At 37.0% G+C, this 26,915-nt stretch overlaps 2 protein-coding genes and 1 non-coding gene across 11 annotated transcripts; 2 read left to right on the top strand and 1 right to left on the bottom strand.

The window, feature by feature from the left end:
- Positions 1-68: 68 nt before the first annotated feature.
- Positions 69-5,029, bottom strand: LOC121860618 (endoplasmic reticulum chaperone BiP). The gene is made up of 3 exons (XM_042357850.1): positions 4,871-5,029; positions 2,961-3,083; positions 69-2,128 (listed from the first exon to the last, which is right to left on the bottom strand). The coding sequence occupies exons 2-3, from the start codon at positions 3,077-3,079 to the stop codon at positions 283-285; spliced, it is 1,965 nt and encodes a 654-aa protein (XP_042213784.1). The 5' UTR covers positions 3,080-3,083; positions 4,871-5,029; the 3' UTR covers positions 69-282.
- A 304-nt stretch (positions 5,030-5,333) lies between these two features.
- LOC121860619 (tRNA N(3)-methylcytidine methyltransferase METTL6-like) lies at positions 5,334-24,374 on the top strand. Of its 9 annotated transcripts, none has more exons than XM_042357856.1 (21): positions 5,334-5,431; positions 11,672-11,870; positions 12,106-12,187; positions 13,399-13,560; positions 13,684-13,916; positions 14,018-14,181; positions 14,484-14,543; positions 14,594-14,678; positions 15,200-15,245; positions 15,660-15,699; positions 16,603-16,792; positions 17,313-17,358; positions 17,768-17,807; positions 18,703-18,894; positions 19,417-19,462; positions 20,713-20,889; positions 21,742-21,810; positions 22,066-22,157; positions 22,469-22,527; positions 22,812-22,850; positions 24,260-24,374. In XM_042357856.1, exons 2-6 carry the CDS (start codon positions 11,677-11,679, stop codon positions 14,175-14,177), a joined length of 831 nt encoding a protein of 276 aa, XP_042213790.1. In that variant the 5' UTR covers positions 5,334-5,431; positions 11,672-11,676; the 3' UTR covers positions 14,178-14,181; positions 14,484-14,543; positions 14,594-14,678; positions 15,200-15,245; positions 15,660-15,699; positions 16,603-16,792; positions 17,313-17,358; positions 17,768-17,807; positions 18,703-18,894; positions 19,417-19,462; positions 20,713-20,889; positions 21,742-21,810; positions 22,066-22,157; positions 22,469-22,527; positions 22,812-22,850; positions 24,260-24,374. The 9 variants fall into 9 exon arrangements, with proteins under 9 accessions (XP_042213790.1, XP_042213788.1, XP_042213789.1 ...); XM_042357854.1 differs by adding an exon at positions 19,143-19,212 and having other exon boundaries at positions 14,484-14,678; XM_042357855.1 differs by having other exon boundaries at positions 14,484-14,678; positions 20,713-20,819.
- LOC121860649 lies at positions 15,065-15,132 on the top strand. The gene has a single exon (XR_006087903.1). It is a non-coding gene; the product is annotated as a small nucleolar RNA SNORD24 (small nucleolar RNA).
- Positions 24,375-26,915: the final 2,541 nt, after the last annotated feature.

Here is a 26,915-nt window from a genome sequence, read left to right as displayed (position 1 = left end):
CGAAAGCAAAACTTAACCTGTCCAAAAAATTTATTTTCAACTCTTATGGAAATAATAAAAATCAAAAGTAGATTTTCATATTTATTATAAACCATTCTTCCTCACTCACACATACTGGAATGGACTTGTGCATACATACTTGGCATTGTGGTACCCCCACTGAAACATGATGAGATGAAAACCTAGCCAAATACCTGTGATAACATGATGATGATGAAAGATGTCCTTTAAACAAACAAAAAATCAATAATTTACTATTGTTGTCAATAAACCAAAACATTTTTACAACTCATCCTTATCAAAATCTTCCTCTTCACCACCTGTAGGGGGTGCACCACCAGCACCCTGGTAGAGCTTTGTAACAATTGGTTGAACAATATCCTCGAGTTCCTTCTTTTGTGTCTTGTAATCTTCTGCCTCTGTATCTGGATTATCTTCTAACCACTTAATCTTTTCATCAATGGCCTCTTCAATCTTTTCTTTGTCTTCATCAGAAAGTTTTGCTCCAAGCTTATCCTTATCATTAACCTGGTTCTTAAGACTGTAAGCATAGGACTCCAATTCATTTCTAGCTTCAACACGCTCCTTGAGCTTCTTGTCTTCATCAGCAAAGATCTCTGCATCCTTTATCATTCGTTCAATGTCCTCTGGTGTAAGGCGATTCTGATCATTGGTGATAACAATTTTTTCCTTATTCCCTGTGCCTTTGTCTTCTGCAGATACTTGAAGAATACCATTAGCATCAATTTCAAAAGTAACTTCAATTTGGGGTACACCACGAGGGGCAGGGGGAATGCCTGTCAAGTCGAACTTTCCGAGAATGTGGTTGTCCTTTGTCATTGGTCGCTCACCTTCAAACACCTGAATGGTGACAGTGTGTTGGTTATCTGAAGCTGTGGAGAAAATCTGCGACTTCTTGGTGGGAATTACAGTATTGCGAGAAATCAACTTTGTCATGACACCACCCACAGTTTCAATACCCAGGGTAAGAGGATTAACATCCAACAACACCAAGTCGTTAGTATCATCTTCACCTGACAACACACCAGCCTGGACAGCTGCACCATAAGCCACAGCCTCATCAGGGTTGATTCCTCGGGATGGTTCCTTGCCATTGAAGAACTCCTTAACAAGCTGCTGAATTTTTGGGATACGGGTGGATCCACCAACCAGTACAATCTCGTCAATTTCTTTCTTCTGGAGGTCTGCATCTTCAATTACCTTCTGCACTGGTTTCATTGTTGATCTGAACAGATCCATGTTAAGCTCTTCAAACTTTGCACGAGTAAGTGTCTCCGAGAAGTCTTCACCCTCAAAGAAGGATTCAATCTCAATCCTGACCTGATGACTAGCAGAGAGAGACCTCTTCGCCTTTTCTACTTCACGACGGAGTTTCTGTACAGCACGGTTATCCTTCCGGATATCCTTCCCCTTCTTTTTCTTGTAGAGCTTAATGAAGTGCTCCATGACTCGTTGATCGAAGTCCTCACCGCCAAGATGAGTATCACCATTTGTTGCCACTACCTCAAACACACCAGAGTCAATGGTAAGGAGGGAAACATCAAAAGTACCACCACCCAGATCAAACACCAAAATATTCTTCTCTCCATCTTTCTTGTCAATACCATATGCAATGGCAGCTGCAGTAGGCTCATTGATAATTCTCATGACAGTCATGCCTGCAATAGTTCCAGCATCCTTAGTAGCCTGACGCTGTGCATCATTGAAATAGGCAGGAACTGTAACAACAGCATGAGTAACAGTCTTGCCAAGATAAGCTTCTGCAACTTCCTTCATCTTGCCCAGCACCATGGCAGAGATCTCTTCAGCTGCAAATACTTTATCACCCTGAGATGTAGAGACTTGAATATGTGGCTTGTCATTCTTTTTTATTACTTTGAAAGGGAAGAACTGGATATCATGCTGAACCGATTTATCAGACCACTCACGGCCAATGAGACGTTTTGCATCGAAGATAGTGTTCTCGGGATTTGTAGTGAGCTGATTCTTGGCAGAATCTCCAATAAGCCTCTCGCCATCAGCAGTGAAGGCTACGTAGGAAGGGGTAATTCTGTTGCCCTGGTCATTGGCAATGATCTCAACCCTGCCGTTCTTGAATACGCCCACACTGTAATCAGAAATTCATTTATGGACAAATACAAAGACTACGTTGTACATAATAGTTGAAGTAATAAGATCAGCACTTTGCATAGCAAGTCACTAGTGTATTCTCCAACAAATGCTTTCTGCAGCAATTATGAAATTGGATGGTCAGGCCATAACTTGGAGTTATTTTTCAAATTTGAAGACTAGAATGCAATGTCCAGAAAGATTCAAGAGGACCTTAAAACTACCAATTACAGCATTTTTACTTCCAATGCTAAATGCAATGGTGAAATAAGTACACAATCAATCCAAATTTAAAGGTATGTGCTTTGAAGCAAGTACAGTACAATATAATGCAGATTTAGATTGTTCACTAATTTTTCTTGCCAAAGCGGTCGTCTTATTCATCTCAAAACTCGATCATAAATTACACATGAAAAATAAATCCAGTGGACAAATTACTGAACATTTGCCTAATGAAATTACACCATACTGTATCACATTCCAATCTAGTGTGCAAACATGTATGTGCCAGGGCAGACCAGGGAAGGATAGGGGGGCGAAAATGGTTAGGGAGCATCCACGAAGAACTAGTAATGTATATGAATGATCAATGCAGCTAGCTCTGCAAGAGTATGAGATGCTATTAGGTGTTGGAAGCAAAATGGATAAATGTGGTTTAGCCTTTAGAAACAAATTTAACCTCTCAAAAGAGCTCCTGAAGAACAGTGTACTGTAGTTAGTTGCAAGGACATTAAAGGATGTTAACAAATGCCATGGTTACAACTTACTTTAAAAATAACTGATCAGCTGGCCTAAGGACCAGCTGGTAGCCCAAAGTTTCCTTCACTCACCAGGAATAAGTGGTTCCCAAGTCTATGCCAATAACCGTTCCAACCTCTTCCTTCTTGCTCTCTTTGGCCGTCACAACTGCAACTGCAGCTGCCAGGGCTAGAACTGTCCAACACCTCATTTTTCTGAAATAATTATTTTATTAGCTCAAAGTTGTCAACACTGGAGAAATTTAAAACACTATTAGTAACGAGACAAAGGGCACTTTGAACTCCAATTAAACTTCAGTGGCCAGGAGAACAGAATTAAACCAACTTGCCAAGACTGGGAACTTTCCAAAATAGCAGAAAATCACAATTGTTCATAAAATTAATCACACTGAACTCGTACCCCAAAGCGTGAAGGTCCTGGGGCGACAATTTAGCTGCCGTCAGCAAAGTAATGGCCAAACATTAAACAGCACTGTATTGCTTGTATTATAAAGGTTAGGCAAGTTAATTTAGTTTATTTAACGAATAACAAAATGGCAGTATCTGCTACGTCAGACATTCCCAGTCTTGCCAAATATCAATAGCTCTTGTCTATGCCCATTAAATGCATTATTAGATATGATCCTGGATGAAGTCTGGGTTAACTAACTACTTTTAATTTACCCAGTTCCCACCAGTTTTAGAAGAGCCTAATCCCGGGCATTAGGAACCTTGAGTACAGAGACAGGTAAAAGCATCTTAATTTGCACTCCCTCGAGAGAGAGTGAGGGGCGACATGATCGAGGTGTATAAATGGAAGTCAGGGCTGAACAAAGGGGACATTACAAAGGTACTCAAACTATCCAACCAGGAGCGAACTCGTAACAATGGTTTTAAATTAGACAAATTTAGATTTAGGCGCGAAAGGTAAACATTGGTTTGGAAATAGAGTCGTGGACGACTGGAACAAGATACCAAATATCATGAACTCGAATACGCTGGATAGCTTCAAACATAGGTTGGATGGATATATGAGCAATAGGGGTTGGGTGTAAATGGGACTGCCCAGTATGGGACAATAGGTCCGCTGCAGTTTCCTCCATTCTTATGTTCTTAGGTTTATACAGTCACTGGGTTAGTGGCTGTACTATGGGCATTAAAAAAATTTAAGCCATATACATAAATTGGCTAAAACCACAATTAAAACTCGAGTCAAGGGCTTACAAAATAGTTACCCTCACGTAATATATTATCTGTACCTTACTTTTTTGTAAATAAACCATAGCGTTACAGAACTAAAATTCGTAACTGGAAAGACCAATTATTCATGCAGGCTTCTAATAAAAAAAAATGCGCATACTGAACATCCGAGTAACCAAACCAGGTATTTCTCAAGAATCTTGGTTGACATTTAAAGATCGTAAAGGCGGGTACTGCCTGACCTAGTTACGGGCGGCAGCGACTAACGGTACCAACTCTACACCGGCCACCCTTAACTCCAAAACCTTTACTACAGGACGTAAATATATTTTACTTTGCCACTCACACTGTAGCACAAGGATTAAGTTCCAAAACTAACCCAGGTTAAACAAAGAATTTGGTTAATACGTACATGAACGGCAGTTATACACAAGCCTATTTCCATCTCAAAACAGTTAAATCGTGTTATATCTGCTCTATACTATATTCCCAGTAGTTACACAATAACCAAGAATGGATGCCTCTAGCCTGTGCTACATGGCGTATCATGGAAAATTCTAGAAAACCCAATACCTTCCTATTTCCAATTCTACAATTTTTTATTTAAATAGATATTAACCACATGTTAATCAATATACACTTTTATATCAATCTCCACCTAAATACCTAGAGAGATTGACGCCCCCTTAAATCCACTTCACAAAGTCGGAAAAATGCCGGCAAAGCTCCTAAATGAAATCAATACAGGTTTGTCAATTCAACATATAACTAAAATATACAAGAAGTTTACTCCATTAACTTACCGTATTTAACACCGTATAACCACTTAGAACCGTTAGAGTATTTCCAAAACAATATTCACAACTCCTACCACCATTCACTATTGGTCGGTGAATGACACTTGCTCGAGCGTTCCCGGAGAGGCACTAGAAATATCGTCTGCTAAGTCTCGTGTACCTTTCCTATTGGTCAGCTTAAACCACGTGGTACAACTTCTGTTATTTTGATTGGTCAACGTCATCACACAGTCTCGACTGCTATTGGTACACGTCTGCCTACGCCAAGGTTCGCTGTTTTCAAGTGTTGAAATATTATTTTTTATTTTCCTGGAAATAATAATGAGTATTATATATTATAAACTATATAGACTTAAAGGATATTTTAGTTTAAATAAATATTTTATACATTATTTTAAAATAAAGGTGTAATTATTTTTCAGTAATAGTTTTAAAATAAATTTCAGGATCTTACTGGTTCTCATTTTTTACACGTCAAGGAAGTGACGTCAGTGTAGCGCCGAGAAAGCACCAGAAACTAACGTCCACGTCCACTTCTTCCTCTCCTGCTGTACGGTCCAGTTAGTTGTAAGTATTGTTAAAGCATCGACTGATAATTTGTTCGACACGTAAGCATAGTTGTGCCATGTGTACATAATCTCAGAACATTCTCTCGAGGCCGATAAACTTTGATAATTTTAAGGTTTTTTAGTTACCAAGATCCACCGTCCATGTTGCCACGCGGTCATCGACTACCAACGTGTCCCGGCCATCAAGGAACCCACATGGAGTTATATAATTGTAGTTTTTTTTATACGTGCAGCACAAAATTCGATTTGCTGTTCGACTACCTAACTAAAATAATTTTGGCGACTTGGTAATATTTAATTCATAATCATTCTCCCGTTACTCTCCTTCTACTTGTACCCTATCATTTATTTAATTCATAATCTTAAATTCCTGCTGATGTTTTAAAAAGGTCATTGCTACTGGGTGAATGGATCTGTAAAGTACGGCCTTCACGGTACTATTTACCCACATTGGCATATTTTATTTATACTGCAAGGAAGATAAAATATTGCTTTAATTTTAATTTTGCGCATGACCGGATTTGGATTCCAAATGTTAACTATTTTTGTAAAATTATTCTGCCGAGTAATTTGTAAATGTTAAAGCTGGCTCATTCCTTTACTGTAGTCATTGGGTCCGACTAATTACCCAAATGTAGCCGCAATGAAGTCAAATAATGGTCCTACATGAATAAATGGGACTGCCAATCACTTCTCGACTGGTATTTGGTGTCACGAAGTCACAAAATTGGTAAACTTAATTTAATCTGAGTTTATAGATCGAGTGCATTTGGTCAATTTTATCTTGGGAGGCCACCGCGTACTAAGCAATTCCTCTGTTGGTTTACGGTAGTTAAATTAATCAATAATTCATTCAATCTTCTAAGGAAATACCGCCACTGATGGTTATTCATGATAGTTTATTTTATACTTTGAGTGTTACCCGGACCTATGGCCTAGAAAACAGTGCGTTAATGTTCGAAATAAGACAGTATTAGGTTTTATATCTTGTAGTGAAAGTATTAAGAGTGCAGAGGTCTTATTGCAACTATATCTTGCGCTAGTCGGGTGCACTAGAGTCGGTGCAGCGAAGAATGACGAAAATGATTCCGGGACTTGGAAACCTTCCATATCAGGATAGGTTAAAGAAACTAAACTTGCATTCCCTAGAAAGATGAAGAGTGCGGGGATATATGATAGAAGTATTTAAGTTGGTGAAAGGAATCAATAAAGGAGATGTAGATAAAGTTCTTATAATGTCCGAGCAGGATAGGACTCGGAGCAACGGATTTAAGTTGAATAAGTTTAGGTTTAGGAAGGAGATAGGAACTGGTTCACAAATAGGGTGGTGGAAGAGTGGAACAAGCTTAGCAACTTTGTAGTAAGTGCTGGAAAGTTTTAAAATGAGGCTAGATAGATACATAAGAAAATAAGGAGTCTGCAATAGGCCGGTTGGCCTGTGCATGGCAGCTCCTGTCGAGAGTTACTACCACTATCATCCATGAATCTATCTAGCCTCATTTTGAAACTTTCCAGAGTTCCAGCACTTACTACAAAGCTGCTAAGCTTGTTCCACTCGTCCACCACCCTATTTGTGAACCAGTTTCTTCCTATCTCCCTCCTAAACCTAAACTTATCCAACTTAAATCCGTTGCTCCGAGTCCTATCCTGCTCGGATAAAGGTCTTGTTTCAAAATCGTATGCAGTACTGTATATAGTTATAGCGCCGTAAGTAATAAAGATTTGACCTAACCGTACCTGCCATAACTCCACTTTACTTGATAAATCGTATTTTGTATAGTATTGTACTTTATTTCAGAACTCGCTTATGTTCCACTTGGTAACTTTTTGGGGTAATATCCGAGAACAGGACTACTGTAACACCAAGAGGTGTTGTTAGATTTTGTTAATTTTATTTTCCACATGTTTTTGCACAGAATCTAATAGAACCTGACCTAACCAACCCAAGAAAAAAAAATGGGTTTTATATCTAGAAGTGCAAGTAATAAGAGTGCAGAGGTCTTATTGTAACTATATCTTGCGCTAGTCAGGCCGCAATGCGGTTCAGTTCTGGTGCCCTTATTATAGAATGGATAGCAATTCACTAGAGTTGGTGCAGCGAAGAATGACGAAAATGATTCCGGAACTTGGAAACCTTCCATATCAGGATAGGTTAAAGAAACTTAACTTGCATTCCCTAGAAAGACGAATAGTGCGGGGAGATATGGTAGAAGTATTTAAGTGGGTGAAAGGAATCGATAAAGGGGATATAGATAAAAGTTCTTATAATATCCGAGCAGGATAGGACGCGGAGCAACGGATTTAAGTTGGATAAGTTTAGGTATAGGAAGAAACTGGTTCACAAATAGGGTGGTGGTCGAGTGGAACAAGCTTAGCAACTTTGTAGTAAGTGCTGGAACTCAGGAAAGTTTCAAAAGGAGGCTAGATAGATTCGTGGATGATAGATTGGTAGTAACTCTCGACAGGAGCTGCCATGCACAGGCCACCCGGCCTATTGCAGACTCCTTATGTTATGTTCTAAGAAACCTAACTAACCAAACTACCTAGCCAGGAGGGCAGACCCCCACCATATTAAACAGAAGTATGGTAAATTTACTTTTTCAACCAATGTGGTTCTCGAGTTGATTAATGTGTTTTTCCGATAATTGAGAAAACTTAAGACAGTGGCTTTTTCCACGCAATTAACCTAAAATTACCTAACATAACCCAACTCGACTCCCCGGTATATTTGTCATGGATTTTCATCGTGATGGTCTAAGTGTGGTTTATATTATATATAGATTATAATATATTGCTAATTATATTTCTTACCGTAGAGTTCGATACCTTAACACTGGTTGCTTACAGGAGATTATGGTGCACCTACGTAGAAATGCACTCCACCACCCGACATTCCATGATTTATACTTGATAAATGATGATTTAATGAGTTTGATTAATTTCCAACATCCATTTAAGTTATTGGTTATACTTTGTCATAACCAATCAGTCATTACCTTTAGTAATACTAAAATAGGATCACAGATACGGGCATGGGTGACTCGTGGATATGAGTCCCTCACATTCACGCTGTAATAAAATTAATCTTCTAAAAGAAGGAATTTTCAGTTTGGGGACATGTGATTATTCTATGGGTATGACTTAACAGCCTTAATTCTTCAAGTGATTCATTTACTGCCAGCCTAGATTGCTCTTGTTGCAACCAGGCTTCCGCACAAGAAATTCTTTCCATGGGGAATAACAAAGATACTCTTGGGTTACCACACATGGTCTTGCGTCACTGAGTCACTGTAGACGGTTGTCGCGGCCAGGAGAACTGGTAAGCGTGACATGATTAACCACTTAGGTTCAGTAGGCCAGCCTGGGTTGCTTTCTTCGCAATCGGGCTTCCACACATGATTTTTCCACGGGGATGACAACCTAGGTTAACACGCTTAAACTCGTGTCGATCAAGGTCACTAGACGGGTGTCGTGCAGGACAACTCTGTAAACATGACTTGATTAACCATTTACTGTAGGTTTGATAGGCCAGCCTGGATTGCTCTTGTTGCAACAAGGCATCCACACATATTTCCACGGGGATAACAACCTAGGTTAGCACACTTAATCTCGTGTCGCTGACGGTCCACAGGACGTGGTGGCGGTGTCCCGTTCCCTTCAGGAGGGAGAGGGTGGGGACGACGTATTAACCCATGGCCTAGGGGATACTATTCAAAATGTGGTTCTGGGGTGTGAGGCTATGAACAGTACAACACTGTCTCACTGGCCTCCTGCTATCAATAAAGGGGATATAGATAAAGTTCTTTTAATATCCGAGCAGGATAGGACTCGGAGCAACGGATTCAAGTTGGATAAGTTTAGGTTTAGGAGGGAGATAGGAAGAAACTGGTTCACAAATAAGGTGGTGGACGAGTGGAACAAGCTTAGCAACTTTGTAGTAAGTGCGGGAACTGTGGAAAGTTTCAAAAGGAGGCTAGATAGATTCATGGATGATAGTGGTAGTAACTCTCGACAGGAGCTGCCATGCACAGGCCAACCGGCCTATTGCAGACTCCTTATTTTCTTATGTTCTTATGCATAGACTGACTAACATACCACTAATGGAAAAAAATGTCGGTCATGTCTTGCCGGGTGCCATATCTCTAGTAAAACAAACTTTGGAGTTGGTTGCATGGGTAAGCCTAATGCAACCCATGACAATTTAAGTAATGTTTAATGGAAATGTCATAAGAAAGGGGTCTTAAAATTGTATAAACCATCGGAAGAACACATTGCTCAACTAGAGCCATATTGTTTGAAACTGCAATTATACCGAAAGTACTTATTTTGGTATCTGGTACCAATGAAAGCAACTTTATTGAAGCGATGTGGTGTAATTTTATATTTCTTTATTTTTATTTATTTATTATTATATTTTTTTTTGCTATTATGCTTAGACCAAGTGGGTCAGTTGTAAATAAACTGATGACACGTGGGGACTTGGCCAATTTTTTTGGAGGAATATTTATGGTAAATAATTTTCCTTGCTTTCAAGGCTCCTAAATGTCATTTTGGTGTTTTACCCCCACAATTTCCCTCGTCCATGCCCTGCCCACTACAGGTGGTTTGTGGTCTTAGATAGAAAAACTAAAAAAATATATATATTATAAAAAGTTGTCACCTCTTAAATTACTACTGTATTATGGTGCATTTTACTTTTATCATCTTCTAATGATATCTGAGCAGGATAGGACTCATAGCAACGGATTTAAGTTGGATAAGTTTAGGTTTAGGAGGGAGATAGGAAGGAACTGGTTCACAAATAGGGTGGATGAGTGGAACAAGCTTAGCAACTTTGTAGTAAGTGCTGGAAAGTTTCAAAAGGAGACTGGATAGATTCATGGATGATAGTGGTAGTAACTCTGGACAGGAGCTGCCTTGCACAGGCCAACCGGCCTATTGCAGACTCCTTATGTTCTTATGTAGTTGCATGATCCGGTGTCAAGGAATAGTGGAAGAAGTTCAGACAACTTGCCAACTACATTGGCTGACTATTGCCCTGGAACACGATCCACAAATCAATTAACATACAGGTCCCCAATTACTGCTGGGCAGACAGAAGCAAATGGCATACCGGTAAAGAAACTAGCCCAAAGTTTCACCCTGCCTGGTAATCAAACCTGGGTCCACTTGCTTGCGAGGCGAGCATGCTGACCATTACACACAAAATATTGTGTGAAAGTTTATTAATCTGCATAAAAAATTTAATATCCAGTTCTGTAACAGTTTAAACACCTTGACAGCAGTGTGTGACTCCAGTATATACGATTTAATTCCCATTATTCACACTGGTTGCAATCTGTTCACAGCCGCCATTCCCCGCCACCATTACAGTGTGTTTAACTCTGCCCATACTTGCCTCCCACATCCACCACATGCCTGGTTTCTTTTCCCACCATATACTGTACAGTACTTAAACCAGGAGTCCCATTTCATCAAAATAAGCAGAACAAGTATACTACTGTAGTATTTATTTATAAATTAATGGTATACTGTACAGTATAAAAAAAATTTTCATCCCTTTCAACGTACAGTACTCATGTGCAATAATACATTTTCATTGTGTGTGCGCATTTCATTGTATGTGTGTGTACACTATTTCCGGATCACCTAAAGAATCACCCCAGGATATCCCACCTGAAGAATTGTCACCCTGCCTAACTCTGGGGTGACAATTCTTCAGGTGATCCCTATTTCCTTATTACTTTCACTGAGTGTTGTTGGTGACAGCTTCTACACCTTAAACAAATTCACTTTTAGGTGGCTCTAGGGCCGGCCATCCTCGATGGCGAGGGGATCCATTATTATACTGTATATAAAATGAGAATGCATATTGGCAGTTAGATCTATTTTTGCACTTAAAATATTCCAGTGTCTTACTTTCCCCGAGTGTATTGGGGCAGTGTGGATTCCTATTAAAGGATAATAAATATTTTTTGTTTGGGATATTAATTGAAAGGAAAGATAGAAGTATTTAATAAATTTTTAGCTTCCCAAAAGCACCAGTCTGGAGTTGTTCCCTTCTGGCCGTCAAGAGGAAGTAGAATATATTCTCTTCTATTGGGTGAGACAAGCAAGCTATTCATGCACTATGCCTCAATGAGAAAAGATACATTTAAATATTTTCATTTGTTTATTAACCCAGCTTTTAGTTTTATACACAGGTTTTAAGGTAGCTGCATTATTCTTGTTTCTTCAGGTAAAATGTCAGAGCCTGGTTTGGATTCACCTGAGAAAGAAAGTGAAGTTGGGCACTACTTACGCACACTACTGGAATCGGAGGTGGAGGGTCTACTTCGCCAAGATTCCCGTGGATTAGTGGGAGAGTTCCGGCAACAGAAACTGGAGAGAGAGGCTGCAAAAAATTGGGATAAATTCTACAAACGCAATGAAACAAGGTGTGTTTAAGTTGATAGAGGCAGTTTTGCAGTTCAAGCTTAAGTCATGAAAGTTGTACACGTACGTGCTCACACGGTCTGTCTTAGTTCCTCTAAGTGGCTAGCTGTAACAGAAATAAAAAGCCACCAAATAACTGTTGTTTGAAGTCCTGAATAGAAGAATGCTGTTTAACCAATTGCAATTAGATTTATCGTGATAATGTCAAACGCTTATTGTCCTGTTTTGTTTGTATAGATTCTTCAAGGATCGTCATTGGACAACGAGGGAGTTTCAAGAATTGATTGGGGACGGGGAAACCACACGGACACTGATAGAAGTAAGTATTACTGTACGTATTTGTTTTTAAATTGCTTCTTAGAAAAGTTGATTAGGATGAGTGAAGCCTTTTTCTCTCAGAAATTTCAGTAGACTACAGTAGTACAGTACAGTACAGTACTTTGAGATGGGTAATAGCACTGAACACTTCCTGATAGTAAAATCTTATGTTTGATCTTTAAACTTCTATTCTTTCTTTGATTCATTGAGTCAACAGCACCATCTGTGACTGATACAGTGGTCCCTCGGTTAACGAACGATTCGATTAACGAAATTTCGGTTAGCGAATTACCTTCCATACGGATCTTCGATTCGTTTAACGAACAGAACTTCGATTAACGAAATCCTTACGAACAACACGTTTTGTGAGCATCAGCTGATGGGCTAGTCTGCCAATTCAGTAATCTGTTCTTTGTTTACATTTATTTCCAGTGGAGTAAATATCAATTAAGTTGTGCTCTTTAATATTTTTGCATTTTTTATATTAAAATTTTTAGTCATTTTAAAATTTAGTTAACATATTGATAGTATATGCAGTACAGGGAACTTGTTTTTTGTGCGCCCATCAGCCGCTTGACTCAGCCACCGGGCGTCAGTTTGGCTTTGTTGACAGTGGAGTGAACATTGATTTTTTTGGTGTCTTGAATATTTTTGCATTTTTACATTAAAATTATTGGTCATTCTGAAATTTAGTTAACATATTGATAATATACAGTATAGTGCAGTGCAGTGTTGATTTAAATATTATCTTGAATTACACAGTGAACTTACAATTTTATTGGTAAAATTACTGCATCAAGCATGGGTCCCCTGAAAGGCGATTCTCCTCCATCCCCACTTCCTTCTCTTCTCCTTTCTCCTCCATCCCCACTTCCTTCTCTTCTCCCTTTTCCTCCACCCCCACTTCTAATTCCCATCATATCAACCACCAGGAACCTTCTACATACATACCTCGGAGTAAGTGTACAGTACTGTATTTTTTTTTTTTTTCTGAGCTGGAACCAATACCCCAAATATCCCATCGAAACAATGGATTCGGTTAACTAACGACTGTGGAACAAATTGTGTTCGTTAACTGAGGGACCACTGTATATTACCATCTATGGCTCTTTAAACTAATTTAATCCACTAAAGGTTGGGAATTTAAGATAACTGTACAGTACTGTAATTGTAAACCTTTGTTAAAAAATACTAAAGGAAATTTATTTTCAGGTTGGATGTGGTGTTGGGAACTTTTTGTATCCGCTACTGGAAGAGAACCTAAACCTCTTTGTATATGCTTGTGACTTTTCTCCACGTGCCATTCGGCTTGTCAAAAGTCATCCCAAGTATGATGAATCCAAGGTCAAAGCTTTTGAATGTGACATAACAAAGGTAATGTTAGTACAGTATTTCTTTAAGGTCTAGTTTGTGATATTTTGAATGTCTTTAAAAGATGATGTTAACTGGATGAACTTTGGAAACTAAAAAACTAAATACTGTTTTGTTTCCTTACAGGAGGAGTTAAGGAGTATAACTGGTAATGAAGTGGATATAATAAGTTTGATATTTGTTCTCTCTGCATTACATCCAGAGAAGTTTAAGGAAGTAGTGTCCAATTTGTACCGTTGCTTGAAACCAGGAGGAATGGTGTTGGTTCGAGATTATGGATTATATGACATGGCCATGTTAAGATTTGGACCAGGAAACAAATTGGGTGAACGCTTTTATGTGCGTCAAGATGGGACTAGGTAAGTTAACTCAGGTTTTGAAATTTTTTACGTGTACTGTACATATGTGATGTGTTAATATGTGAAGTGAGTCTTGTCCTTATTATCTTTTTATAACTTAGGTCTTACTACTTTACGGAGGAAGAGCTGAGGCAATTGTTTGAAGGAAGTGGTTTTGTGGTGTCCAGTAACCATTATGTGTCGCGTCAAACCGTCAACAAGAAAGAAGGGATAAATGCTCGGAGAATATTTATTCAAGCCAAGTTTATGAAGCCCAGTTAGTGAGGTGAGAAAATTTGTCATATATTTACAAAAAATGATTTCATGCTAATTCCTAAACCATCATTTAACTTCATGGTTTGTAAAGGTATTAAATAGACTTTTAGCTCCCCAAAAGCACCAGCCTGGAGCTATTCCCTTCTGGTCGTCAAGAGGAAGTAGAATATTTTCTTTTCTATTGGGTGAGACAAGCAAGCTATTCATGCACTATGCCTCAATGAGAAAAGATACATTTGACTTTGTCACATAATCTAGGTTTTAAATTTTTTTTAGGTAGGTTTTAACTTTGCTGTGTTATTGTTTCCTCAGGTAAAATGGCTGAGCATGGTATGGATTAAACTGCTAAAAAAAGTGAACCTGAGCACAACCTGTACTTTAATGGAATGAGAAGGGGGGGGGTACTTTTGACCAAGATCCTGTGGATTTAATAGATTTCAAGCAACAAAAAATGGAGAGGGAGGCTGCTAGAAACTTGGATTAATTCTACAAATGCAGTGAAGAAAGGTGTGTATGAGTTGATAAATGTTTTGTGGTTCCTTTGACAAGCAATCTTGAGAAACTAAGTCACTGTAATGTATTCTTTTTTGTCATAACTAAAACGACTTAACAAGTATGTATGGTAATTATAAAGGATTTGGTTGGGAGTTAAATACAGTATTATTGCCAGATAATTTTCTTTGTAATAACCCCCAATGTTGTACCCTGAAATACAAGAAAAGCATTGGTTTGAAATATGACTTGTATTAACAGGTAATTTTAATTAAATGGCTACAATGTGCAAACACATCATACAGTACCTGTACATCCCTCATTACTACTGGTAATTCTTTCTTTATAAATGTAAAAATATAACTTGAAGCAAGCTGTCTCACAGCAGCATTATGGCTCTTATATAATGATGATAATATTTGCTACTTATGATTGGAATGATTACGTTTCCACCAAGATCTCTGAGGATATTAAGTGTCCCATTATATGTCCAGTGGTTTTTGTGTGGAATTACTTAATTTTTTCTATTGTTTCAGGTTAGGAAGCCATCGCATGCTAAGGCACATCCACGTCATTCTGGTGGTTAGTATATACTGTACAGAGTTTTTTAGCCTAGCTAATTGGAATTCTTGCTAAGATATGATATTGATCTGAATGAAACTGGCAGAAAAATAAATTTAAATTGGTGGTATTGAACTTTGGGTTTGTTTGAATACTATTTTGATAACCCTGTATGCTAAGAGTTTTAAAATGTCACTGCAGATTTTCCAGAGACAAACTGCACTACATTTATTTTATCTGTTGGGTATACAGTACAGTATTTTCAGTTCCTGTGTTGATTTGCTCTCCTGCCTTTACTCACTATGATGATAACTGGATATGACAGTCTATGATTAGTCAACATTGCACTCTAATTTTTTTCTGACAAGGTTTTTAAATATATACTGTATTATTTTTTCCCGATTTCAGAAATTTTTATTTACCTTATCTTTACAGGTATGTGATGTTAGCCGAGTTCAAGTTTGATTATCACAAGGTAGGTTGCTTTAGTATGTAAAAATTTAAATTCAAATTTTTTACTTGGCTCATTACAAATTAGTCCACCATTAAAATATTGGCCAAAGTTCCCAAATTAAAAGCTTTCTGTAATGGCAGAAAGGCGTTTCTTTTGAAAAATGATGATCGTGTAATATTTACGGCGAGTGGAACATTAAAATTTTATGTAATTTGGTGGAATTATTTAAGGCCTAGAAAACACTTCAGTACATCACCTCTCCATAGTGACACAAATTAAAAGCATGCCCGCTATGGTGTAGCAACCTGGAAGTCTTGTGTTGCCTGATACTTTACAGTTGGCTAAAACTGGATGATTAACATAATAGTTCTCAAATTTACTGCTGGGTCACAGTGCTGGCAGACTCTGCACACCTGAGCAATATGTTGTGCACCATAATGCAGGAGAGATGGATATATATTGACAATGAAGTCATAATTCAGACATAGTGGATCCTGGAGGTATCAATAAGTCCAGGAACAGGACTTGGACTGTGCTAACTAAAATTATTTGTGGGAAAATTCAAAACTTCAAAAGATTTGAGCGTCAATCTAGAAAACCCTTCAATCTTATCCAAGGGCACTGAAAAGTTTTTGAGGAAAAAAGGTTGATAGTTTGTTTGGGATATTAATTTGCAAGAGGGTTATTGTAAAGGTATTAAACATATTTTTAGCTTCCCAAAAGCACCAGTCTGGATTTGTTCCCTTCTGGCCGTCAAGAGGAAGTAGAATATTTTCTTTTCTATTGGGTGAGTCAAGCAAGCTATTCATGCACTATGCCTCAATGAGAAAAGGTACAATTGAATTTGTCACCGTAATCTAGGTTTTAATTTTTTTAGGAAGGTTTTAACTTCACACTAATTTTTCTATATTATTGTTTCCTCAGGTAAAATGGCTGGTCATGGTCGGGATTACTTTGCTAAACAAAGTGAATATGAACACAACTTTAGTGGAATGAGAAGGGGGGGGGGTACTTTTGACCAAGATCCTGTGGATTTAATAGATTTCAAGCAACAAAAAATGGAGAGGGAGGCTGCTAGAAACTTGGATTAATTATACAAATGCAGTGAAGAAAGGTGTGTATGAGTTGATTAATGTTTTGTGGTTCCTTTGACAAGCAATCTTGAGAAACTAAGTCACTGTAATGTATTCTTTTTTGTCATAACTAAAACGACTTGACAAGTATGTCGATGGTAATTATAAAGGGTTTGGTTGGGAGTTAAATACAGTATTAATGCCAGATAATTTTCTTTGTAATAACCCCCAATGTTGTACCCTGAAATACAAGAAAAGCATTGGTTTGAAATATGACTTGTATCAACAGGTAATTTTAATTAAATGGCTACAATGTGCAAACACATCATACAGTACCTGTACATCCCTCCTTACTACCGGTAATTCTTTCTTTATAAATGTAAAAATATAACTTGAAGCAAGCTGTCTCACAGCAGCATTATGGCTCTAATATAATGATAATATTTGCTACTTATGATTGGAATGATTACATTTCCACCAAGATCTCTGAGGATATTAAGTGTCCCATTATATGTCCAGTGGTTTTTGTGTGGAATTACTTAATTTTTTCTATTGTTTCAGGTTAGGAAGCCATCGCATGCTAAGGCACATCCACGTCAATCTGGTGGTTAGTATATACAGAGTTTTTTAGCCTAGCTAATTGGAATTCTTGCTAAGATATGATATTGATCTGAATGAAACTGGCAGAAAAATAAATTTAAATTGGTGGTATTGAACTTTGGGTTTGTTTGAATACTATTTTGATAACCCTGTATGCTGAGAGTTTTAAAATGTCACTGCAGATTTTCCAGAGACAAACTGCACTACATTTATTTTATCTGTTGGGTATACAGTACAGCATTTTCAGTTCCTGTGTTGATTTGTTCTCCTGCCTTTACTCACTATGATGATAACTGGATATGACAGTCTATGATTAGTCAACATTGCACTCTAATTTTTTTCTGACAAGGTTTTTAAATATATACTGTATTATTTTTTCCCCACTTCAGAAATTTTTATTTACCTTATCTTTACAGGTATGTGATGTTAGCCGAGTTCAAGTTTGATTATCACGAGGTAAGTTGCTTTAGTATGTAAAAATTTAAATTCAAATTTTTTACTTGGCTCATTACAAATTAGTCCACAATTGATTAAAATATTGGCCAAAGTTCCCAAATTAAAAGCATTCTGTAATGGCAGAAAGGCGTTTCTTTTGAAAAATGATGATCGTGTAATATTTACGGCGAGTGGAACATTAAAATTTTATGTAATTTGGTGGAATTATTTAAGGCCTAGAAAACATTGCAGTACATCACCTCTCCATAGTGACACAAATTAAAAGCATGCCCGCTATGGTGTAGCAACCTGGAAGTCTTGTGTTGCCTGATACTTTACAGTTGGCTTAAACTGGATGATTAACATAATAGTTGTCAAATTTACTGCTGGGTCACTGTGCTGGCAGACTCTGCACACCTGAGCAATATGTTGTGCACCATAATGCAGGAGAGATGGATATATATTGACAATGAAGTCATAATTCAGACATAGTGGATCCTGGAGGCATCAATAAGTCCAGGACTTTGACTGTGCTAACTTAAATTATTTGTGGGAAAATTCAAAACTTCAAAAGATTTGAGCGTCAGTCTAGAAAACCCTTCAATCTTATCCAAGGTTACTGAAAAGTTTTTGAGGAAAAAAAGTTGATAGTTTGTTTGGGATATTAATTTGTAAGAGGGTTGTTAAGGTATTAAACATATTTTTAGCTTCCCAAAAGCACCAGTCTGGATTTGTTCCCTTCTGGCCGTCAAGAGGAAGTAGAATATTTTCTTTTCTATTGGGTGAGTCAAGCAAGCTATTCATGCACTATGCCTCAATGAGAAAAGGTACATTTGAATTTGTCACAGTAATCTAGGTTTTAATTTTTTTAGGAAGGTTTTAACGTCACACTAAGATTTCTATATTGTTTCCTCAGGTAAAATGGCTGGTCATGGTCGGGATTACTTTGCTAAACAAAGTGAATATGAACACAACTTTAGTGGAATGAGAAGGAGCGGGGGGGTACTTTTGACCAAGATCCTGTGGATTTAATAGATTTCAAGCAACAAAAAATGGAGAGGGAGGCTGCTAGAAACTTGGATTAATTCTACAAATGCAGTGAAGAAAGGTGTGTATGAGTTGATTAATGTTTTGTGGTTCCTTTGACAAGCAATCTTGAGAAACTAAGTCACTGTAATGTATTCTTATTTGTCATAACTAAAACGACTTAACAAGTATGTCGATGGTAATTATAAAGGGTTTGGTTGGGAGTTAAATACAGTATTATTGCCAGATAATTTTCTTTGTAATAACCCCCAATGTTGTACCCTGAAATACAAGAAAAGCATTGGTTTGAAATATGACTTGTATCAACAGGTAATTTTAATTAAATGTCTACAATGTGCGAACACATCATACAGTACCTGTACATCCCTCTTTACTACCGGTAATTCTTTCTTTATAAATGTAAAAATATAGCTTGAAGCAAGCTGTCTCACAGCAGCATTATGGCTGTCTTATATAATGATAATATTTGCTACTTATGATTGGAATGATTACATTTCCACCAAGATCTCTGAGGATATTAAGTGTCCAATTATATGTCCAGTGATTTTTGTGTGGAATTACTACTTTTATTCTATTGTTTCAGGTTAGGAAGCCATCGCATGCTATGGCACATCCACGTCAATCTGGTGGTTAGTATATACAGAGTTTTTTAGCCAAGCTAATTGGAATTTTTGCCAAGATATGATATTGATCTGAATGATACTGGCAGAGAAATAAATTTAAATTGTGGTGGTATTGAACTTGGGGTTTGTTTGAATACTAATTTGATAACCCTGTATGCCAAGAGATTTAAAATGTCACTGCAGATTTTCCAGAGACAAACTGCACTACATTTATTTTATCTGTTGGGTATACAGTACAGCATTTTCAGTTCCTGTGTTGATTTGTTCTCCTGCCTTTACTCACTATGATGATAACTGGATATGACAGTCTATGATTAGTCAACATTGTGCACTAGTTTTTTTCTGACTAAGGTTTTTAAATCTATACTGTAATATTTTTCCCCCACTTCAGAAATTTTTATTAACCTTATCTTTACAGGTATGTGATGTTAGCCGAGTTCAAGTTTGATTATCACGAGGCAAGTTGCTTTAGTATGGAAAAATTTAAATTAACAATTTTTAACTTGGCTCACTACAAATTAGTCCACCATTGATTAGAATATTGGCCAAAATTCCCAAATTGAAAGCATTCTGCAATGGAAGAGAGAGGTCTTGGAGTTTAAAGATGATGCTGGTCAAGTAGTAATTTGTGTGAAAATGTTCACTAGAACCTTTCGGTGATATAACTTCTGCCTAACGCAATCTCCATTTTGAAAATGGGCTAGAGTACCTTATATAAAACAGTGTCATTACTGCTATACATTAAAGATAAAAAATGAAATCATTGCAGAAACCTTTACATCTTTGCAAAACTTTCTTTACTTTTAGGTGAGGCTGCTGTTTTAAATGCGTAACAAATGTCACAATTCCCAATTTTTCGGATCTTTCGTACTCGAATATTTCGGGCACCAATTTTTCAGGACCTCACACTTATTGTACATGTACTGCATTGATTATTTCACAACTACGGTGTTTGGAACTTTTAACTTCGGTTCATAAAGAACAAGGATGCTGTTGACATACCCTCATTCTTATTCTAGTAATCTTGGTTTGAATTAGAAATCTACAATGGTTCTCCAACAATTACTTGTCGCACTGTGGAAGAACTACTGCTTCAGTGTTTAGTAGTTTGAGGATTTAGAATAAAAAAAATATATAAGTAAAATTTTGTAAACAATTACTCTGAACAATTGATGGTTTATGTAAGTCGCTGAATTGTATGACAGGTTAGGTTGTGGTGGACTATTTTTGTTAACTCTTAAATTTCTCGCTTACAGTGTACAGCAGGATGACAAAGAATTCACAAGGGTATTGGTCAAAAACTACTGCTACAATATGAAATGATCTACAGGGGATGGCTGCACTGCTTGAGAGAACTTCTCTAGTGAGATATTGAATTTCTGTTGTGTAGTGACAACTATTGAAAATGCAAGCCCATATACTACATTCATGTGGTATGTCTTATGCTTGGAAGAACCAGTTTTGAAGAGATTGTATATACACTCTTACCTCATTAATTTAATGTGCTCTGAGCTCTACCCCATTTTAAAGGCCCCTTTTTGTGCTTTGCATAATATTTGTCCAAAGTTAAGTAGCTGTAAGTCTGTCTTAATGAAACATTACTATATTTTGCTTATGACCTACAAATAGTACATGTGGGGTGATAACACTAATAACATTAGGTCATAATGTTTGCTTCACACTGTAGGCGCATGATATGGAACCGAACAGACCGTCATGTGCGATCCTTAATGAAACTAATTCTTTCACCTGTACAACTAGCTAAAATGTTTTCATTGTCAGTCTAGGCAGTACCAACACCTGAATAATCAAATGTTACCTTTGTATTGCAAGGCTAATTACATAATGGAAAAGTTTACTGTATAATACGGTGCTATCGCTAATGGTTACCAAGTTAATATTTATCACAATCTTTTCTAAAACTTACTGAAGGCCTGCATGGAAACTGTCTGTTCCAACCTGCTTGGAACTTGTACTGCATGGTTATCTCTTGTATAAATTTTGTATTGTTTCTGGAAATGCCCAAACACTTGAAAGCAAATATAAAGATGGATGTAATATATTTAATGAGCAAAAAAAAAATTTTCTAATTAGTCAGTACTGTAGTGAGGTTCTAGTGTATAGAGAAATGGTTTATCTACATCTTGATATTTAATGATGATATAACATCTTTCACCTGAATTTCTTGTTGACACATTTGTCCCAACATTCTGAGGATATTTGGCCAGATAAGTTATGGTAATTTGGTAATAGTTTATTAAATATATGCTGTACTTCCTTTACAGGAACTTGTTTAACATTTGGAGAATGAGCTGACGAAGAACAAGCTGTAAACAGTTGGATTCATGAATCAGGTTAGTAATGAAGTTATTCCACCATGTGGATCCTAAAGTCCCTTTATATGTCTGAATTTCTTGGCTAAAATGTGCAAATGCCTAAAGAGGTTGATATTACTTCAGCTTTTAAAAAATTATGGGGTAAAGCTGATGATAACACGGCACCAGATCTGATTTACAATATGCTGCAAAAATCTTAGTTGAAACTGAAACTCTGAAAGCATTTTTATTTTACTGTGGTTAATATCAAGGTTAATAGAGACTACTTCACAGGTTTTCAAGATGATGAAATGACCTGCCTACAGTTGTGAAGTTATGGTTGTTTAAAAAAGACTACAGTAACTTTATTTGTACCCATGGTTCAGGTATGAATTTTCATTTTTAACTTCTAATTAAATCTGCATTGATGTAATTTTGGAGACCTACCTCATTATATCACCTGGTTTGACAATGAACAATATGGTACACCTAGTTTAATATTAAAGTATCCTGTGTTAACAAAGACCTGATGTCACTACATAATATGTTGACTTATCAGTTTCAAAATGATGATAAATTCTTCTCTGAAATATTGCTATGTTATAACTATTAGCTCTAACTGAAGTAAATGCAAAAGAATGATGTAATTATTAGAATACTGGTACATATCCATAATTAACACCATTATATTCAACAGGAAATTGCATTCCTGAAGACATTTACTGTTGGGTTGGAGGAGTTGCTGTATATTACTAGGTAAATACACAGATTTTGAGGTCCCCTAAAATTTTTCTAACACTATCGATCATGATTTATTTTATTCTATTTATTGTAAATATAATCTCTTCCTTTTGATGAAGCGGTAAGGAAGTATCGTTGACTATATGGACATAAATTAGGTGGTGTTTTAATGACATGATGATAAAACTTGTGTGTGAGACTTTGTGATCACTATCAGCTACTACTGAAGAAATGTGTAAAATGTTTCCTGTTGACATGACTTGAATTTATAGTAATAGTATACTGTACTATAATTTCAGGTCTACACTTGGTTCACTGTGGTCGATCAACACTAGGGGGTAAGTTTTACATGTGTGTGCTGTCTGCCTTGTGTAAATGACAGTTGTTCAGATATTTAGAAATAAAGATTGAAGACTAATTGAATTAGATAAATGCTTGTATTAGGATATTTTGGTAACACCTTCAAGGTCATTAATGAATGTGTTGCATCAAAAACTAATAGATATCATTTTATAAACCGCAACAGACAAATGGCTCTCATTCCACCAATCTCGATCACTTCTGCTAGACATGTACTTGATCATCGGGAGTCCTTACATCAGGCTCATCCAGGATGGGCAATCAAAAGCTAATCCAAGATGGGAGAAAGTGGGCAGGGTTATTTGAAATTTCCTGATGAACATGCAACTTCAAAGTTCATTGAAACAGTTAGTTGGTTTGATTTTAATACTAGATTTGATTATTTTGAATTGGAGCATTAGTCCATACTTTTTATTATGCTGTATATATTTATGCAATGGATTAAGTCATGTGTACACAACGTGCACAGTATCCTTTGGATGGTTGCAGCTACCGACAGCCTTCAATTAATTTGCCTGAAAATAAGAAACGGGTGTAAAGTAATTTTTGCTTTTATTAATATTTAGATGTTGAAATAATTGAGAAAAATAGATGGTATTGTGTAAAAAAAATTCTGTACTGAATGTTAACTTGCCTCGAAGTTGTGTATACCGAATAAATTACTACTTGGCAACTTAAAATATAAGTTAACAATACTATACCAGGTGGTAAAATACTAAGAAAGCTTGACAAGACCTGTGATAGGTACTGTAGACCGACAAGAAAGTTAGTAAATTTAATTAACACCAAATGCATTCTTCACAAACCAATAATTCCTAAAGCAAAGTCATTAACAAACAAAAGATATTCAATAATTTATAGACAAATATTAACCAACGATACAGGTGGACTTCATATATTGTTGTTGTCTTGCATCAATAGCCCTTGTTGTGGTTAAACTAAACTCTCATGTGGTACAGTTTTAAGTTATGATTTATTATTACAGAAATTTTTCATCCATTTGTCCATATAAACCTTAACTTGAATAAACAATTATCATGGTTTCCTTGCACTAAGGTTTTACACTTTAAATAATATTTCCCTTTTAACTGTAATTGAGATGCAAAAGTATAATTTAAATATTACTGCAGGTGCTGTTCAGTTACGAACAAAATTCCATTGATACTTAGTAGTATCTGGCATGCTGTAACTTGATGGTTATTAGGAGTTTTGGGATTGGAATTTTAATCAATTGAATTATTCTATTGGGGGAGGGAGGGGAGGGTTACACTACAACAGTTTTATGGAAATTTGTCTACATTAGTATATTTTTAAATTGCTGTATTATATAGAAAACCTTTTAATGGTTATAAATGGGATTGTTAATTTTAGATTTGATTTTGTACAGAAATAACTTGTGGATGGTGGTTATCAAGTTCAACTGTCGTGCCAGCCTCTGCCGTGGTCTGCCAAATAATAATATATTAAGCCATTACATTTTCAGTAATAAACTATAAAAGCCATTCTATGTATTTATTCACCTTATTCTCTGCATACCTTTGAACTTTTCCAGAGATTTAAGTTCAACTTTCAGATAGATATTTTACTTTCAGTCAAAGTGGATGCCTAAAATATTACCAGTAAACCATATTAAAATATATATTGAAAATACTGGGGGTCCCCGGGTTGCTAATTATTCGTGTTCTTGAGGACGTCCTTAAGTCGGAACACATACCCAATGTGCACTATAACATAACCCAAGTCCCTTTATACATCTCGAATCACTTGAGATATATACAGTGACCCCTCGGTTAACAATTTACCTTCCATAAGATTCTTAACTTCGGTTAATGAGCAATCCCTCGATTAACGAGTTTTTTTACAAGCCGACCTCAACATGTTTTCGCTTGCATTTGGCGGTCCACCAGCTGTAGTATTAGTCCGCTAGTACAGTAATCGGTTTTAGGGCTTGAATTCCTTACTATTTTAGTAAATATTAAGTTATACTATTCAATAATTTTAAAAGTTTAATAATTTTTTTTAGTCATTTTAACAATTATTGAACATAATTGAAGGTAAAGAAACTAGTTTCTGGTGTGCCATCCAGCCTGTTAAAACACAAACAGGCATTAGTCTCTCTTTCAGTGGAGGTAACATATTGCTTGACTCCAACTAAACACTTTTTTGTTTCCAAGCAAATTATTGGTCATTTTGAAATTTATTTTACATATTGTTAATATATATATATTGCAGTGCAGTTTTGATTTAAAGAAAATAATCGTTAATTACACCAAGAGAACTAAAATTTTATGGGTGAAATAGCACCATGGGGTGACTTCTCTTCCATCCCAATGCCTTCCCTTCTCCACCCCCATTATATTTCCCATCATCCAGGGGCCTTCTACATACACACCTCAAAGTAAGTGTACTTTTCTACCTTTTTTGTTGAATTTAGGCAATTTTCTGTGAGCTGAAACCAATTACCCATTGAAACAATGGTTTATGTTAATGAGATTTTGGTTAACGTGCAACCTGCTGGAACAGATTGTGCTCGTTAACCGAGGGACCACTGTACAGTATAATAAATTTGAAAACATTAGAGTAAGATGTAGGATGGATGATCAGTGGGTTCCTTTTTTTTATCTGATTTAACATGACCTGTTGCATCCCTTTCTTTTAAGCTCCTTTGTGTGTGTGGATTAGTGGATGTCATGTTTATGACCCGACTTCATGTTTAGTAAGGTCACCCTGTGTACTTAAGCCCCTCTCTGTCCTTGTATTTCAGTTTGCCCTGATGATGCCTTGAATAAAGTTGAAAGCTAAGGTGCTCCATTGTTTCCCTTTTTCATGTGATTTTATCAAGATTTATCTTATCGATTTTATTATTATATATATAATAAAAAAAAAAAATAATATATATATATATATATATATATTAAATGTTTATTGGAAGACATGGCAGCCGGAAGGCTGTAATAACTAGGTGGGGTGAAGATCAAACTACAGGGCATTTCAACATAGTGACTGCAAAATGTAATAATGACTGGGAGTGAATACACTGGTTGATCACACGTTATTGGTAATTTTTTCGATGGTTGGTACTGGGCTGTTCTGACGAGGGATCTTGGGTGATAGAAGCAGGTGTCAAGGATGGTACAGAAGCTTCTCGCCAAATTTGCAGATGAGGTCGTGGTGATGGTGAGTGAGAGCCGAGAGGGTCAGTGTGTTGAATGCTTCTTGATATGTGGAGTAGGAAGGGGAAAGAAGAATCTTGCATGTACTTTTCCTAGGTGTTGACGTTGTGGTATTTAGGGAGGAAGACCAGGTAGGGGAGGCATAGGTGAGCTTGGGAAGTATGAATGTCGAATAAACACCGAGGAGCTCGGGGGCAGGAACTTCGAGGGACGTGAGTCAGTGGTGGAGACGGAAGCTGGAGGATTTGACAACCTCGCTGACGTGTGATTTCCAATTTAGTTTGTTGTCTTTGGTGACGCTGAGGAGCTTCGTGGAATCTACAACCTGGAGTGTGTTGGGATCTAAAGTAATGGTAGGGGGTGGGACAATGTCGGAGGAGAGGTTGCTGAGCATAACCACGGTCTTGGTATGGTATTTGGTGGCCCAGTTTTGGAGACTTCAATAAATCCTGAAGGGCAGTATAGTCGGGAGCAGAATTGTTGACACTGATCCCAATGGTGGAGTCGTTGACATATTTCCAGTGAGCAGGGGTTTCTCTTAGGGCATCATTGATAAGCATGAGGAAGCATAGTGGTCCCATCTTGGTGTCTTGGGGGACGCCACAGGTGAGTGACAAAGGTGGAGACAGCCCCTCGGAAGCGTACAGCATGGCGTCTGTTACTGAGGAAGTCTGCAAGCCATAGTATAAGACTTCTTCGAAACCTGATGTCGTTAGCTTTGTTGATTAAATTGTGGTCGACTAGGTTGAACGCCATGAAGGCGACAGCTACTGACGTTTTTCGTTTCTCCATATGGCAATATATGTAGTCGAGAAACCTGACAAGACAGTGACTGGTGAAGGAAGTTTTCATGTTATCAAATTGGTGAGT

Source organism: Homarus americanus, unplaced genomic scaffold (genome assembly GCF_018991925.1).
Source record: "Homarus americanus isolate GMGI-L3 unplaced genomic scaffold, GMGI_Hamer_2.0 scaffold11150, whole genome shotgun sequence".
Classification (NCBI taxonomy): domain Eukaryota; kingdom Metazoa; phylum Arthropoda; class Malacostraca; order Decapoda; family Nephropidae; genus Homarus; species Homarus americanus.
The sequence above is the reverse complement of the archived record's forward strand: the minus strand, read 5'-3'. Positions and strand labels throughout refer to the sequence as shown.

Coding starts and splice junctions, on each gene's coding strand:
- LOC121860619 (XM_042357856.1), top strand. CDS start 11,677: ATGTCAGAGCCTGGTTTGGATTCACCTGAGAAAGAAAGTGAAGTTGGG. Junction 11,871..12,105: donor TACAAACGCAATGAAACAAG/GTGTGTTTAAGT, acceptor TTGTTTGTATAG/ATTCTTCAAGGATCGTCATT. Junction 13,917..14,017: donor GTGCGTCAAGATGGGACTAG/GTAAGTTAACTC, acceptor TTTATAACTTAG/GTCTTACTACTTTACGGAGG.
- LOC121860618 (XM_042357850.1), bottom strand. CDS start 3,079: ATGAGGTGTTGGACAGTTCTAGCCCTGGCAGCTGCAGTTGCAGTTGTG. Junction 2,129..2,960: donor TTGGGAACCACTTATTCCTG/GTGAGTGAAGGA, acceptor TTCTGATTACAG/TGTGGGCGTATTCAAGAACG.